At 34.9% G+C, this 16,201-nt stretch overlaps 1 protein-coding gene across 14 annotated transcripts in view; it reads right to left on the bottom strand.

The window, feature by feature from the left end:
• The window catches only part of ABLIM1 (actin binding LIM protein 1), a 181,373-nt gene that overhangs the window by 35,670 nt on the left and 129,502 nt on the right, over nucleotides 1-16,201 (bottom strand). For all 14 annotated transcript variants that reach the window (XM_087872927.1, XM_087872926.1, XM_087872925.1 and 11 more), the window contains exons 9-11: nucleotides 5,738-5,815; nucleotides 4,177-4,332; nucleotides 1,491-1,529 (exon numbers count right to left, since the gene is read on the bottom strand). In XM_087872927.1, coding sequence (XP_087729053.1) covers nucleotides 1,491-1,529; nucleotides 4,177-4,332; nucleotides 5,738-5,815 — 273 coding nt within the window. The remainder of the gene's footprint in view (nucleotides 1-1,490; nucleotides 1,530-4,176; nucleotides 4,333-5,737; nucleotides 5,816-16,201) is intronic.

Consider the following 16,201-nt stretch of genomic DNA (forward strand, 5'->3'; position numbering starts at 1 on the left):
GTGCTTAACCTAATCGAAGATTCATAAATAACTTTAGTATTTCAGAATATCATCGGACTCCAGCTTCCAGCCCTGGACGACATCTTTGAATCTCGCTGTTTGAGGAAGTTGCATAATATTCTCAGAGACTCTTCCCATCCTGCTTACAATATTTTTGGACTGTTGTCTTTTGGCAGAAGATACAGAACAATTAAAACTCAGACCACATGTTTTCTGAATAGTTTTTATCCCAGAGCTATAATTGCACTCAACAATGAACTAAAGGGACACCATCAGTAGCTGTTGGACAGCATTACTTGGTCTGTTGTGTGGATGTTTGGGTGGTTTAGGGATGGGGAATTTGTGGTGGGTGGGGGAGTGTTTGGGTATTGTTATGTGTGTTAGACCTGGTGTTTGGGTGTTAAGTGAATTTTGTTGTATGGATATACTGTGTATACATGTACAATGACAATAAAGTTATTATTATTTTTATTTACTGGAAACTTGATTATCATGAACATTAGTAAGGTAACTACTGTAGTTCTACAGTATAAATAAATGTAACGGTAACTCATTGGCTTCATCTTTCAGTGATTTTGAAATTTTATCAGGAATTTACCAAATACATGTGATATTGAAGTCCTACTTAAAAAGACTTCATTTTGACTGTAAATTTAAAGGGAAAGAGGAATAAGTATTTTGACATTTCTTTGACAAAAATGTTTACAATGAAATCTATCCCAAATAAAATGGCCATTTCACACCAAAATGAGATTTGATTAGCTTTACCATCTTCATTTTCTGATGTACAGAAAGCAAAGACAATTAGCAATACCATTGTGATTTCTATAGCCCAAAAGGTATTTAAAATAACATCTAAGTCAAATTTTATGCATCTATGATCTACGAGTTCTTAGACATGCCTCGGAGAACCTAAATTTGTGATGAAGTTTGGCATATCTATTTAACCACATATCTTTGTTGCAGTTCAAACCACACTGCAATTTTTCAGTGTGGTTTGAGCTGCAACACATTGCAGTTTAAAAAAACTGCAGAAGGCAAATGGAAAGAAATGCTATTTAACAAATGATTATAGAGGAACTTTCACAACAATGGACCATCTAGCAGTTCTCTTTTATAAGAAGTTGCATAAAGCCTTGTTTCTAAAATAATGTATTTGAACTTTATCTGCACCTTTGTGTGCAGAAATGTAGTCAAAATCTGTGCACCATACCAAATGTTTATTTGTCTAGAAGTTTGCTTGCTTGTTTATTTATTTATTACATTTTATGCTGCTTATCTTCCCTGTAAGGTGACTCTGGGCAGCTTGTTATAAATTAATATCTTATGATTTAAAGATATTACTATTTTATACAACAATCATTCTTCAGATGTGTTTATAGATAATATGTATATGTAAATCAATCAAACTAGAGACAAACTGTCTAATGCCAATTTGTTTTATATCGTCTATTACTTTATGGATTTTGCACTCTTTTTTTTCAACTTACACTTTCATCATGCACAGGAGAACTGCCGTATCTTGAACTCTGAAGGGAAAAAAAGGGATTAAAACTGCTTCATTTTCATACATCCTTACTATAAACTATATATAGTATATATAAAGCCCAACAGGCTACAAGAGTAAACCAAGCCAGAGTCTAATAAAAATGAAAAATAAAATATTTTGTTAATATAATATTGCTAGTATCGGGGATCTACCAACTTTTGAATATTTCACGGTCAAGTTTTAATCTGTCCCCCCCTCTCTGCCCCAGTACTGAATTAATACTTAAAATGTAAACTACTAAGATTTCATAAATGGTAGCCCTGTTTCAGGGCTGAAACATAACTGAATAACTGAATATTCAACTTGTAAAGGACATTTTATCAATTCAGCAGGAAAATTTACAATTGAGTTTTGCCCTTAGTTCTTTGCATCTAGAAGCAGAAAACTGACTAGTGTCCAACCATCTGAAGAGCCCATCGATATATTCCTGAGAAGAACTGAGTGATGCAATTCAATTAAATGAGAGGTGGGGAACTATGGCCTCTTTATGACTTGTGGACTTCAACTCCCAGAATTCCTAAGCCAGTATGGCTGGCTCAGGAATTCTGGGAATTGAAGCCCATAAGTCATAAAAGGGCCATAATTTCCCACCCCTGTATTAAATATGTTATGGAGGGTGTGCTGACTCAGGTAAAATCCTATCTCAGTCCAGCACATTGTTTTTTCAGAGGCCAGACAGATGTCTATAGAATCCCAAAACTAGGATCATTCTTCTTGTTCTCTAGTACCTTCTATATGGGAGAAATATGCAGTCATCATGAGTAATAGCCACTTATGGTCTTATCTGCTGGGGATGAATCTAATCCATTTTCATGGTCATTGCATTTTTCTTCCTACACTTCCTACTCTGACAGTACAAAAAAGAAATGATAATATATGACCCAACTAATGGAACATAGTATGATTCATTTGACTATCTAATAACATGTTCCTAAATTCGATTATTGGACTATATGAGATATTATTTTTACACATTCACTACTTATCAAAACTTCAATTATTCAATAATATAATGGATAATGAAAGCAAGGTGAGCAGAATTAGAATAAATGTTAGTCTTTCAATGACAGAGAAGATAAAGAAACCTAGTAAAATTTAAAATCTATTTGTTATTATTTGATTCATCTAAGTCAAGTTTTCCAAAATCCAGCCCAGGTTTGAAGTTACAATTGGGATTGCAGACTTTACAATGGAAAGCAGAACTGACAGAAAGTCAAGGCCAGTAAGGAAAAGGCCATTGGTTCAAGGTCCCAAGAAAGCATAGATATGGATCTACTTTCTCAGTTCCATTTTAATCATTCCTATTATAATCACTATATAAAAATTAACTGTAGTTCTTTTTAAAACCTGTTTGGGTTGATATTTACCCTGCCGATACATATGGAAATAACAACTATTCTACTAATAATGTCTGCATTTTTTTTACTGCATATGGTGTTCTAATAATTACATAACAGCGGTAAGCTTATTCAAAAATACACTGACTTATACAAAACCAAGAGTGAGAAAAATATCTGAAATGGCTGAAATGAGCAACGAATTAAAATCAAAATCAAAATCAGTAATAAAGATAGATCAGGAAGTAGAGTTCCTTGAAAAGAAATGCAGCCTGAGGAGTAAATGTGAACAAAGACAAAATGGATCAGAACTATACCACAAAAATGGTAGATAATCAAGTTTTGTCATTAAAAATTGTTAAGAATTGTTAAATGAGTTTTAGATTCAATAGCAAAATAATATGGCTTCCACTAGGTGGCACTCTGTGAAAACATTTCTGTGCCGTGAATCTGAGGTACAATCTTTCCAAGAAATACATATGATCAAAACGTTGAGGATAATGATATGAATATTCAAGTTTTTCTTTTTTTCTGTTGTTCATTTATATATAAATCTAACATAAAGAAAATCCCACATTAATAACAACACATAAACATAGTTTATGTCTGGGTCCAAATATTCCATATTCAATCCAGACAGACTGAATCAAAGTAATCTGCCAACAGATCTGGTTCATTTCCTGGCCCAAGGAGGAACATCAAGGTCATCAATATTATTTTTGGAAAGGTTGGAGACATCCTGATCTCTGGATGAATGCTATTCCATTCCAATTGACATAGCTAGTTTAATGTAAAAAAGATTTCTGTACAAACACAGAGATCTCATAATATTTTTTTTTAAACATGTACTCAAGTGTCATTATTACAATTCTAATAATGTTTTCTTGTACTCACATCATTTTACTGCTCATGTCACACACAGATGCTCTACCCACATAGCAGTATTTCTTTAAGAATCTATGCCACTTCTAGAGAAAGTAAATCCTGAACATTTGATGCCCAACTGAGTGCTTCAAACTCAAAGGTTGCTGGCTACCACCCGGCAAGCATGTGCATGAAGTTGAGAGGAAAGAGCTCTGATGGACAGGGATCCCTGCACACATAGTTATTAATCAAAAAGGAAAGTGAAACAGCATAGTCCAATACTCAGATTTTTTCAAAGCTATAAAGAAGCAAGAAGTTGAGAAATATGAAGCATCTGGACCATTACATCAGCTGTTTATAAAAACAACAGAAGCTAAACTACAAACCAAGTGAACTGGTTTCAAAACTGAACTTCCAATTCATTACCTCTCCAAGGCTCTGTCTTTCTTGTCTCTCTTCGTAGGCAGAAGTGTAGAAAGGTTCGTAAGTAATTAGATCTGGACGCTCAATGTCATAGATGGCCTTGACTTTGGGAATGGCTGCTAAATCCTTATAATCAAGGATCTCATTGTCTACTTTTGCCTAAAGAATCAAAGAAAACAGGTAAACACAAATCTGTAGATTCACTTAACATCCACTTCTAAATTTTGCCTGTAAGAAAAACCACCAAAAAACCCTACCTTTTTTTGTCCTCCACTCCCCAAATTCATTTTCAATCAAATGGCCCTTTTTATTCCATTAATACTGGATTTGATAATCATCAATTCATCAAAGAAGTGTAAAAAAATAATCAGCAACCAGAGGATAGAAAAGTGGAAATTTCTGAACATTAGGACTTGCCTTCAAAGTATACTTTGTAGCTTGAAATTGGTGGTCCACAACCATCACAGAAGATGTGAGGAGAAAAATATCCATGGATTTTATTGGTTGACTAACATGGCTAGTGAGTGGAGCAGAGTTTATGACTTAGTGAATTTTAAATGCTAAGCAACTGTGATTTATTTATTAACAAAATAACAATGGCTTACTATGAGCAGTATCCAGGCATCAGTATCATGTAACCGATTAATTATGAGCCCTATAAAAACAGTACTTGAGGACCATATTGAGCTGTCACTCATAAACATACTCATTTTGATGGCCCACAGCAATTTCTATTTTGCCAACTTCACAAAACATCACATTCAGACAAAAAAAACCCCAACAAATTGTTACATTTCCAAGTTTTATTTTGTTTGTCAGCCACTCATTAGGGGATAGAATGATGTCCTTAAATTACAGCTTTTTGATATAGATAGCCCTTAACTTACAACAGTAACGAAGTCTGCCCATTACAATCGTGAAGTTGTGATGGTCATACAGCATGTGGCCAACCCAATTTTCCAACTTTTTTTGCAGTTGTTAAGTGAATAATCATTAAGCAAATCTGCAGTTGTTAAAGGAATCCATTGTTTATTATGGTACATTTTTGCCTAAAACCAGAAGTAAATGCTGGTTTTCTGCAAAAAGTCTGTAAATCCTGGTCATGTGAAAATGGGACGCTGCAAGCAGCCATAAATGCAGTCTGACTGCCAAGCACCCAAAATGAGGTCATGTGAACACCAAAGAGGCAGTGGCTGTCAGAACCTCGGAACTTAGCACCTAGTACAAAACTAAGTACTTTTGGGAGAGTTGGTCATAATGACTGGTTGTAAATGAATGACCAGTTGTAAGTTAAGTTCCATCTGTATTATTGACAACGCCCAAACAACAAATCAAAAATTTACAAAGGAGTCTTAAGATTTTTTTTAATAAGAAACACCATTATGGCAGATTTTTAAAAAAATCTAATTGATAAAAAGGAATTAACATGAGGAAATAATTCTGATTTCCCAGGTCATGAACTGTTTTCTTCATGAATGATAATAGATCTAAATAAGTACATCTCTAAAAACATAACACTAAATCAAAAGCTAATTAATAAAACATTTTATGAAAGTATACGTACATAGATTGTGTGTCCTGGTGAACCAGGAATACTGGATCCAGGCCTTGAATAAATACTCTCTGAGGATGTCCGGGTAGGCTGTAAGGGAGGAAAAAAAACACTGTAAAAACATGGTTGGGTTAGATATCCTGTTTGAAACATTCAAAGCTAAGCTCATTTTCGAATGACCATTTTTTTCTTAAAAGTAAAATTCAGCTAAAACTTTTTTGCCTGATGAAGCAGGTTGGATTTATCTTTATAGAGAAGTTTCACAGCATTATGGACTGGAAAAGTTTTTCATGCTAAATCCCTCACAAGGAGAACTAAAAAACACCAAAGTTTTAGAAGACAATTATTGCCTACTCCTGCAAGTCTGCAGAACAACCAGTACAGTCCAATACTTCAGGCTGGGTTTTTCTTTTGAAAACCAGGTTGAATTAGCAGATCTAACAGGCATTGCTCTTTTGGACTATTTATTCTCTCCTCTTATCTTGGTCATTCCATGGAATTCCCTAACTGAGCATGAAGAGGCAGGAAAACAGGAACAACTGGATGGTGTATTTCATCTCCTTATTTTGTGGCATCATTTAAAGATCTACTTACCATATTTTTTGGATTATAAAACGCTCCGGACTATAAGATGCACCTACCTTTTTCGGGGAGGAAACAAGAAAAAAAAATCTGCCTCTGCCTCCCAGCAATTTTCCTCCTTGCAGCAAGCAGCAGAGGCCCCCTGGCAATAGGCAATGGCAAGCCCTGCAGCCTGAAACAGCTGAGAGTTGGGAGGCTGATCCAACTGAAATCAACTGCTTGTGCTAATCAGGCTGTGCTGAAGCTGAAATAGGCTGTTTGCTGCAAGGAGGTAAATTGCTGGGAGGCAGAGGCTAAAGGGTGGGGGCCGGCGGTGGGGCTGCATGTGGTATATAAGACATACCCAAATTTTCACCTTCTTTTAGGGTGGGAAGTGCATTTTATACTCTGAAAAATACAGTAGTTACAATTAGGTTGTGCCCTGGCCACCTTATCCTAGTTTTATCTGTTTCATTGAGATATATCAATGATCAATGAAAGAAGCAGACTAGGCAGAATTTTTAAATTGTACCTGAGCTAAGTTCTTGGTTTTTAAACTCTCTACATTAGGAGTATGGTGGCTCAATAAATTCAGGGTACAAAACTCATAGATGTGCCTAGGAGCAGCCTCAATTCACAAGAAGAGGCATAAAGTGAGCAATTCTCCCACATCTCCCATTATCAGTCTGTTCCTTTTCCCAAACGTAAATTTTCTATTGTGTAAACTCTCATATTTTCCAGAGTGCATGGTCAAAAAAATATGGGAGTTTAAATTCAATGCATCTGGATAGTATCAGGTTGGAGATACTTTCATTCAGAACTGAAATTTATATCCACAGATTTTATAGTTAAAATCATGTCATAAAATGAAAATTATAGATTCATTTAGAACTGCACATGAACTGGGAGACAGGAAGGTATTGCAAGACAGGATAAAATTTGCCAGGATTGTCCCATTACACATTTAACCAATATAGAAATGGGGCAAAAATTGAATTATGTTTCAGGAACATACAAACCCAACATAGAAAACACGGGTGGGTGGGTGGGAAATCCTTTAAAAAAAACTAAAACTAAAAGCTTGTATTTTATTGCAGTAAAATAAAATAAAATCCTGGCAATATGCCTAAGCTTTGTTTTTCTTTAAAAAGCACACACAAATATTTCAATTGAAAAACAATTGTTAAAGAAAAGAGATGAGCATGCATAAATATGATTAAAAAGAATTGGAGAATATTCAGATTATCTGAACAGAAGAAAGATTTATCTTCCACAGAACAAAGTACTTGCTAATCAACTTCATACTAGGAGCCATGCTGAACTAGATTCAAGATTTAAAAGTTTCTTACCTGATGAAGGAATATAACAATTTAACTGGATATCTGAACCAATTTAAGTTCTTTTAGGACCCCTTCGTATTTAAACAACAGATTATGTTTTGCTGATTATACAGATTTACAGGTTTCATTAAACCCTCTCTGCTGTTGCCTAGTATTACTGTTTGTGGGAGAGAGGTAGCCTTCTTTCATGCCAAGTAACTCCAACCATGGAGCCAATGTGACGATACTATCAAGGTCAAGCGAAGCCAACACTCTCTTTTCCACCAAAACAGATGGATGGGATGAGAATGTCCCCACTGCAAATCCAGCTTGACCACCAAATCTCTCATCTAAATTCAGAGCGAAACACCAGTGTTGTTTATTTGCCTCATAGTGCAGTAGGATCCAACAGAGCTGGATAGGGAAGACTACAAAGCATCAACCAATCCCCTTGCTAATATATACACATTCCCTCCCTCAGCAAATGTTCTTTCAAGGTCCAAGGAATAATCAGAATAAGTGCTTTCCTTTTTTTTCCTGCTTGAACCAAACACCATTTATAATTAAACTCTTGCTGAACTTTTCTTTGTCTCTCACTGGCTAGAAACCAAAGATCAAGATTTGCAAAACCAAACATTATTCATTCCAGACATTACTGTGGAAATATTTGCAAAGAGATAGGCAGTAAGTACATTTTCCTTATTTTGTAAAAGATAACAGATCTCCCAATTTTTTGGTGGGATATCCAATTCCCAATTTCAGCAAATTGCTGTTTAGTTCCTTTTTCTTTTTAAAAATGGGGTAAAAAAGCAAAAGAACAAGTTATTCTTGCATAATAGTCTATAACAAAGAACAAGATGATCTTCAGAGGCATAAGCCAGTACTGAGAGACAAAATGAACATGCCATAAAATATATCAACAACATATGTTTGTTTTTGTAAAGCAAGATTTTTTTAAAAAAATATTGCTATTATGTAATATTTTGGATATTTTGCAAACAAATATTTGATGCTTGTTGTAATAATACTATAAGGTATTATTAGTTTGCTTTTCAACTAATTCTTTCCCCCCCCCCATTATAACAATAAATTTTATCTGCTGACCTGTAATTAAACAACTATTTGAGTCTTCTGTCAGTCATATTTTTGGCTTGACTTATTTGGGTATCATTTTTGTATCCAGAAGAAACTTTCAGATTTATCAATAAATTTCTAAATATGCAAAGTTTTTAAAATCATTTCTGCACTGTAAAAAATTTGTGGTTGCTTGTTTTAATGACCATTAATGACCATTTAATGAAATGTTAATTCTTATATTCATTCAGATACTTCAGCTAGAAAGCAATTTCTTTCAATCAAACTTATACAATGTTCTTTTAATTGTTTTTCCCCCAAGTATTTTCAAAATTCCTCTGTATGGAAAACCTAAACAAGTTTAAAACTTTAATGTCCCTCAGGGGAAATCAGGAGATTCAGGCAGATCAAATGAGCACAAAGATTTATTACAAGGTTAAGCTCTCTACAACAATCTGAACTATTAAAAGTGAAAGAAAATAAGAAGGAATTCAAGGTGGGTTGGACTTAGATCTCTTGTGGGTGTGCAGGGACTCATGACTGATGATGCATTTGATCCTACCTTCGGGATCAGTCTGGTCATCTTCTACAATGTCATTTATATCCTATGGGGAAAATGTTTCTGTATTTTTAAGAAATGCATTTACTTAAAAGCATTAATTTGTTTCGTTTGACTTATTTCCTAATAGGTGCAACACTAGCAAATGAGGAGTGTAATACAGTATGTACCGTATAATACTGAGTGACACGTTCCCCTGCAAAAAAACTCTTTCTGATTATTTTTTAATGATATCATTGAAAATGTACGGATATCAATTGCAAAATAAATTTAGTTAAATGTAAGGAACATCAGTCAGGTATGACTGATGTAAAAATAAATATGCATATAGAATAGATACCATCCAAGGAAAGAATACCTCAACTTGCAACCTTAAGATCATTATTACATAATGTTCAACATTACAAATATGAAATGCCAATGATTCAAATGTAAAATAAGGCATGTACAATTGGAGGGCACAGTACATTTGTTCTGATTACATCGTTACAGAATTTGTCAATATTGTTGCCTGTTCCTTAGACTGCTGATCTACAAATAAGGGCTTGAATTGTGCTATCCATTAAGTAGCTCTACAGGTAGTCCCTGTTTTACAACCACAATTGGGACCAGAATTTCCATCACTAAACATTCATCAAATAAGTTGTGATCAATTTTATGACCTTTTCTTTCACGGTTGCTAAGGGAATCATGGTGGTTGTTAAGTGAATCACAGAGTCATCAAGTGAATCTAGTTTCCCATTGATTATGCATGTTGGAAGCATCCTAGAAAGCTCATAGATGGCAATCACATTACCCCATGACTCTGCAACTATCGAAAATATGCATTGCTTGCTAGGAGACCAAATTCTGATCATGGGGCCAAGGGGACACTGTGACAGTCATGTTTTTCAGCACCACTCTAACTTCGAATGGTAGTTAAACAAATGGTGTAAGTTGAGAGTTACCTATATTTGCTGATATTTTATGTATTTATTTTGGTTTCTCTCCTCACAATATCTCATTTTTGTACAAAAGAATCCCCAAACTTCTTTTACATATTAAGATAAATTCATTTCTATACCTACATTCCATATCTATGGCAGGGATCCCCAAACTCTGAGCCATGGCCCACTGGGCCCTGGCCTATTTAGAATTGGGCTGTGTGAGGGCCTGGCCAATGTGCATGTGGAACTCAACTTGAGCGACCAGCTGGCTGATGGGCAATCGTGCATGTGCACCCTGGCCCACTGCTTGTGTAAGTCGAGCTGCTTGAAGGCACGCTAGCCCACCACTTGGCAAGGGCTGTGCATGCGCGTATATGGCACAGTTCCGTTGTTTCCCACAGCCCAGCTGCCAAGCCTCAAAGGTTGGGGACCGCTGATCTATGAGAAGGTTCAAGGTAGCATACAAGGCTTTCTTTTCACCTCCATGCTCCCCTCCCACCACCATTTTTTGTGCCACTGAGTCAGTAGTAATTTCTAGCTACTGCTTGGACAAGTACATGCAATTTTCTTTAGCAGTAGTTTGCCACTGCCTCTCTTCCTAGGGCTGAGACAGAGTGACTGGCTCAGAGTCACCTAATTGGATTAATATTTATAGAATGTCTAAAATTCACAGTCTCCTGGCTTCTACCCTGGTGCCTTTAACTATTACACTATATATGTCCTCCTCTTTTCATCTTTATAATAACATACAGGGGAAGCTGGCTGGTCCAAAGATATTAATTCCATGGTGAAATGAGAACATGCATCTGGGTTTCTCAAGTTTTAATCCAGTATCTAAATTAGTATACCACAATGACACAACATTTTTGTTAATTGTTGCATTTAAAAGTTGGCATATTTATATACAGCATTGCCCCAAGGAACTCGCCTCTGTTGTTAATAAAAAGCAAAACTGGTTCTTATCTCAATAATCAGCACTTCTGTTTTACTCTGACATTGATTTTGCCATGCACGGATTTTAATTTACACAGATAATCTTTTAAAAAATTAAAACAAAGCAATACTGGAGCCATCCACATCCTTCCATAAGAGTGATGTGATGTTGTCCATCTCTGAACTGCAGATGTTCAAGTCATGCTCTGGAGAATTATATAGGGGAAGTTCCCTGTATCAATAATAATTCCTTGAACATCAAACCAACTGGATGCACTACTAATAGATACAAGGACATTGATCCAGCACAGTTTACAGTACCTGCCTTAACGTTTTGATTGTGTTCAGTATACAAGATGGTGAAAACAGCTGAAGAAGAAGGAATAGCTTGGTTTGTGTTTGCAATCATACTGCATTCATATAGAATTACCATGTAACAAGCCCAAAGAATAGCTTCTTAAATACAGAAGAGTGTGACTCATACATGCATAAGTACATGCTAAGAGTACAGTTACATTTTAGATATAATTTTTTTCTTTTACAGCAGGAACCTCCATCACTTCAAGAGCTATATCAGTTTTATATGACACAAAGACTACAATGGGAGATATCAAAAACCTTTCTGAGGCAGTTTGAAGGGATTTTAATTACGAGAAGGATGTAAGACATTTGCCCTCTTAATCATCTCTAATTCTATTATTTTTAACTTTAAAAAAAAACACATTAGAGCCTACCCACTCTGGAGTAACTTCTGGGCGCCACAAAAAGAAAATTAGTAAGGTCAATTTGATTTGTTTTTGTTTTTTTAGAGAGGTACTGGTTTACAGAAACAATTTGATGGCATCTTTTTTATATAAGTAGCTTACATTTGTCCATAATGCTAGGGTATAACTGATCTTTATGAAGATATACAGGTAGTCCTTGACTTACAACCACAATTTTTACTGCTAAGTAAGATATTTATTTAGTAAGTAAGTTTTGCCCCATTTTAAGACCTTCCTTGCCACAGTTGTTAAGTGAATCCCTATTGACTTTTCTTGTCAGGAGACATGACCTCGGGATCCTGCAACTGTCATAAATATGAGTCAGTTGCCAATTGTCTGAGTTTTGATCATGTGATTGAGGGGATGCTGCAATGATCATAAATGTGGAAAACAATAAATCACTTTTTAAAGTGTCTCTGTAACTCACTAATGAACTGTTATAAGCCGAGGACCAATGAGACTTTAGTCTACATATTCTTGCTTCCTCTACCAATTAAGTTCTGTGAAAACTAGAAAATGTTGACCTCCTTTAAATTTTAACTTGCTTTAGGATAGAGTTAAAAAACATTTCTATACCCAAAATTGTAATTTTTAAAAATGTCTGTGGAGATTCCACAGAACCAAAGACAGAATCCAATGAAGTGAAATATCTTCCTAAAAAAACAACAGTCCAGTTGCTTTTTGAAAAAGCAGCTTTGAGATAATTTTTTAAAAGATGAAATCCTTACATAGGATTTGGTGCTGGGTTATTTTGATGATAGAATGATAAGACTGTCCAGTTCCTAATAAGAATCACATTATGATGAGATTGGCAGAAAATATATTAAATAAATAATAGATAGATAGATAGATAGATAGATAGATAGATAGATAGATAGAAGGTAGGTAGGTAGGTAGGTAGGTAGGTAGGTAGGTAGATAGATAGATAGATAGATAGATAGATAGATAGATAGATAGATAAATAGATAGATAGATAGATAGATAGATGATAGATAATGATTTTTTAAATTAATCTAAAAAAGCAATTAAAATTTCTGTAGCTATATTTGAGAAGAGAAGGGACCTGAGACCAGGTGTTGTTTCAACTTGTCACTGAATGCTAGCTATAATTTAAATATTATATATAATAAAGCTACTGTATTATGCACAACATAAGCATCATTAATTTATTATGCTCTACTAAACCCATGTTTTTCAGCTTTTCAAGTTCATTTTATAAGACATTAAACATTGAGAACCTTTGTCAGAGAAGATTACAAACTTTGACTAAAATTAATATCAAGAAACTGTAAATATTCAATCTCAAGAAGTAGTAGCTTGCATCTATTTATCACAGAACAGCAGATACTTTAAAGACATCACTCAGTTTTCTGAGAGTTATATTTTAAAATAAGTAACAATTTTAAATACAGCCATATATTTGATTTGAATACCAACTAAATAAAATGGGCATGCAATATGTATATATTATCCATGCTATCATGCTTACACAAAAATACATACAACTGCAAACAAATATACAGAACTGTTTAATTTGTGCACAAAATCTACAAACACTTGAATAAAACACTGTCAAGTAGTTGGGCTTAAATACATTGCTTACTTAGCGTTACCAAAATGGGGAGTATGTAAACTGAGTCAACCTTGAAAACTGGAAGTTTAAACTGTGGAGAAGCAATGCCTATATAAGTATGTAAATAAATACATATAGGACACATGAATGGAACTTTGACATTTAAGCATAGGAATGCCTATGCTAGGCTAGGCTAACTAACCTCATTGAGAATGAAAATAAGAGTGGCTATATTTTTTCAGCCCCCTTCTTGTAGATAAGAAAGACAGTAAAATGGAAGGGAAATGTTAAATATTATCTGAGATGGGCTGCACTATTTATATATAAATCAGGGACTGATTTATTCCCAAAGATGATCTGATGATTTATTTTTCTTTTAAAATGATATCTTCCAGAATTCAAAGGACTGTTGACATTTAACGACTTACATGCAAAGTAAAATGCTTTCCATTGATACTTTGTCTCTTTAACAACTAACATGGTATCAGTATATAAATATCATAATGCCTCATTATAGTTTCTTTAGCATCCTCATTTCCTTTCTTGCAATCTATGTAAACATATATATCAAGTAGTGACATTTACTTGTGAAAATTAAAAATCAAGTGTGCATTAAGTGGTTAAAAAAGTGAAAGTAAGGGTAGTGAAAGAAGTGGAAGCAGCAGCTGAAAACTTGAGTGCAGAAAGAAGTAACACAACTGCAAACCTCTGAAGAGTAAGGCCTGCAAAGAACCAAACTTTTTGGATAAAAGAAATCAGATGAGGAATGCTGTTATAAAACAGAAACAACAAGGAAAAGTGAAAAAAGGAGAAAGGTTTCCTAAACATATATATTAAAGCGAAGTTCCTCCCTTTCCATAAAAGTTGTCTCCTTATAATCATTGTGATATTTGATACATAACAGCAGTTAGAGAAACAGTCAATCCCCACAAAAAAATTGATTATGGGCCACGTTAGAAAGCAATAAACATTCCCCACAGTTTTATACCTGATTAATTTATTTCCTGCTTTTTCTGGCATCTGTAACCTTCTATGGAAATGTCCCAAGGGGAACGGATCTTAAATAATCATTGTTTTTATGGACTCCACCTAAAATCTAACCCAGCAGGAACTCTCGATAATAAGGAGCATGCAGTCCAAGATCCGCTGTAGACAAAATGCTGTATAATGTACTGATGATAGTTGAAGCTATTTCAACAAGTAATTCTGGTGGTATGAATTTTGATTGTCAGGAGAAATACAACAAGAACAGGTTTGATTCTCTGTAGAGCTATACACGTTTTGGAACTACTGTTTCTCAAGAAATAGAGTTTATACTTTAGATGCAAAACTTCTTTTATGCTGAACCAGACAAGCACTTGTTCATGTAGGAGAGAAAGGAAAGAATGGCTGCAGTTTCCTTAGAAACGGGGAATTTTGCTAAATGGTTTTGAAAGGTCAGTAACACTTAGCTGAAGAATTATTACCACACTAATGACAACAGATAAACAATCTGGCCAACAGCATGTTTGGATCTTCAACTTAGAGATGAACTAATCTTGCAACAAATGTGTTTGTTTATTTGTTTATTAAGCATTTATATCCGGCCCACATCCCAAAACCCAGGCAGTTAATAATCATTTTAAAAGAACCATACTTCTGACTTTACTATTTATCAATAGCTCAATTTTTGTGGCTACTTAAGTTAGCTTTACAAATTTTAATGACATTCAAAAGGGATACTTAAGAATACTGTAGATCTAAATGCTAGGAATCAACACAGACTCAAAGGTATACACACCCACAAAATGAAGCCAAATGAAGATAATGACGCAAAACTTAGGGCAATATATTTCTGTGGAATGCAAACAACTACTGACAACATCCCATTTAATAATATAAATAATGGTTTGTCCATACAAGTAACAAGGAAAATAATTTTTCTGATGCCTGTTTTCTTTACGTTCCTTTCATCAAACCCCCCCCATTTTTCCAGTGTACAGTAGTAAAAAAATCTTTTGGGAAAATATGGGAAATAAAGTTTACTCCTTTTAACCAGTGGGAACCTTTTCTGGATCTCATTCATTTCAGGAATAGAACAAAAAATCCAGATCCAGATATTATCAGTAAGAATGGAACATATTACCTTTAAATTTTAAAATGATGGAAGTTAATTTTTGTATTTATGAAATTTATAAACTTCTGAACTGTATGAAAGTGTAAGGGTGTAGGAAGGGGGGGAAATGTCAAAATGACATGGTTGAATTAAAGCAATAATAAAATGCACAATAGTTTTATCCGAGGTCTTCTTTGGGACACTGAAATACTACCTATTTTCCTAGAAAGGCAATAAACATTTGCCAAAATATCATGCAATTGTTCTGTTTTTTAGAAACTTAGAATGTTTTTATTCTTTTTGTTTTCTTCATAGAATCTGAACAACATCTTGTTCAGATTCCACCCACATATGGAAGAGTATGTTATGAGTATGCAAGCCTTCGCTTTGTGGCGAAGGTTGTTGAGAGTGTGGTCGCATGACAGTTCCCACAATTCCTGGAGGAAACGTCCTATCTAGACCCGTTCCAGTCGGGTTTCAGGCCTGGGCACAGCACGGAAACGGCATTGGTCGCGTTGGTTGATGATCTCTGGAGGGTTCGGGACAGGGGTTGCTCCTCTGTTCTGGTCCTATTAGATCTCTCAGCGGCTTTTGATACCATCGACCATGGTATCATGCTGCACCGGTTGGAAGAGTTGGGGATGGGGGGCACCGTGTTACGGTGGTTCTCCT

Source organism: Pantherophis guttatus, chromosome 6, assembly GCF_059756535.1.
Source record: "Pantherophis guttatus breed Tessera chromosome 6, ASM5975653v1, whole genome shotgun sequence".
Lineage (NCBI taxonomy): Eukaryota > Metazoa > Chordata > Lepidosauria > Squamata > Colubridae > Pantherophis > Pantherophis guttatus.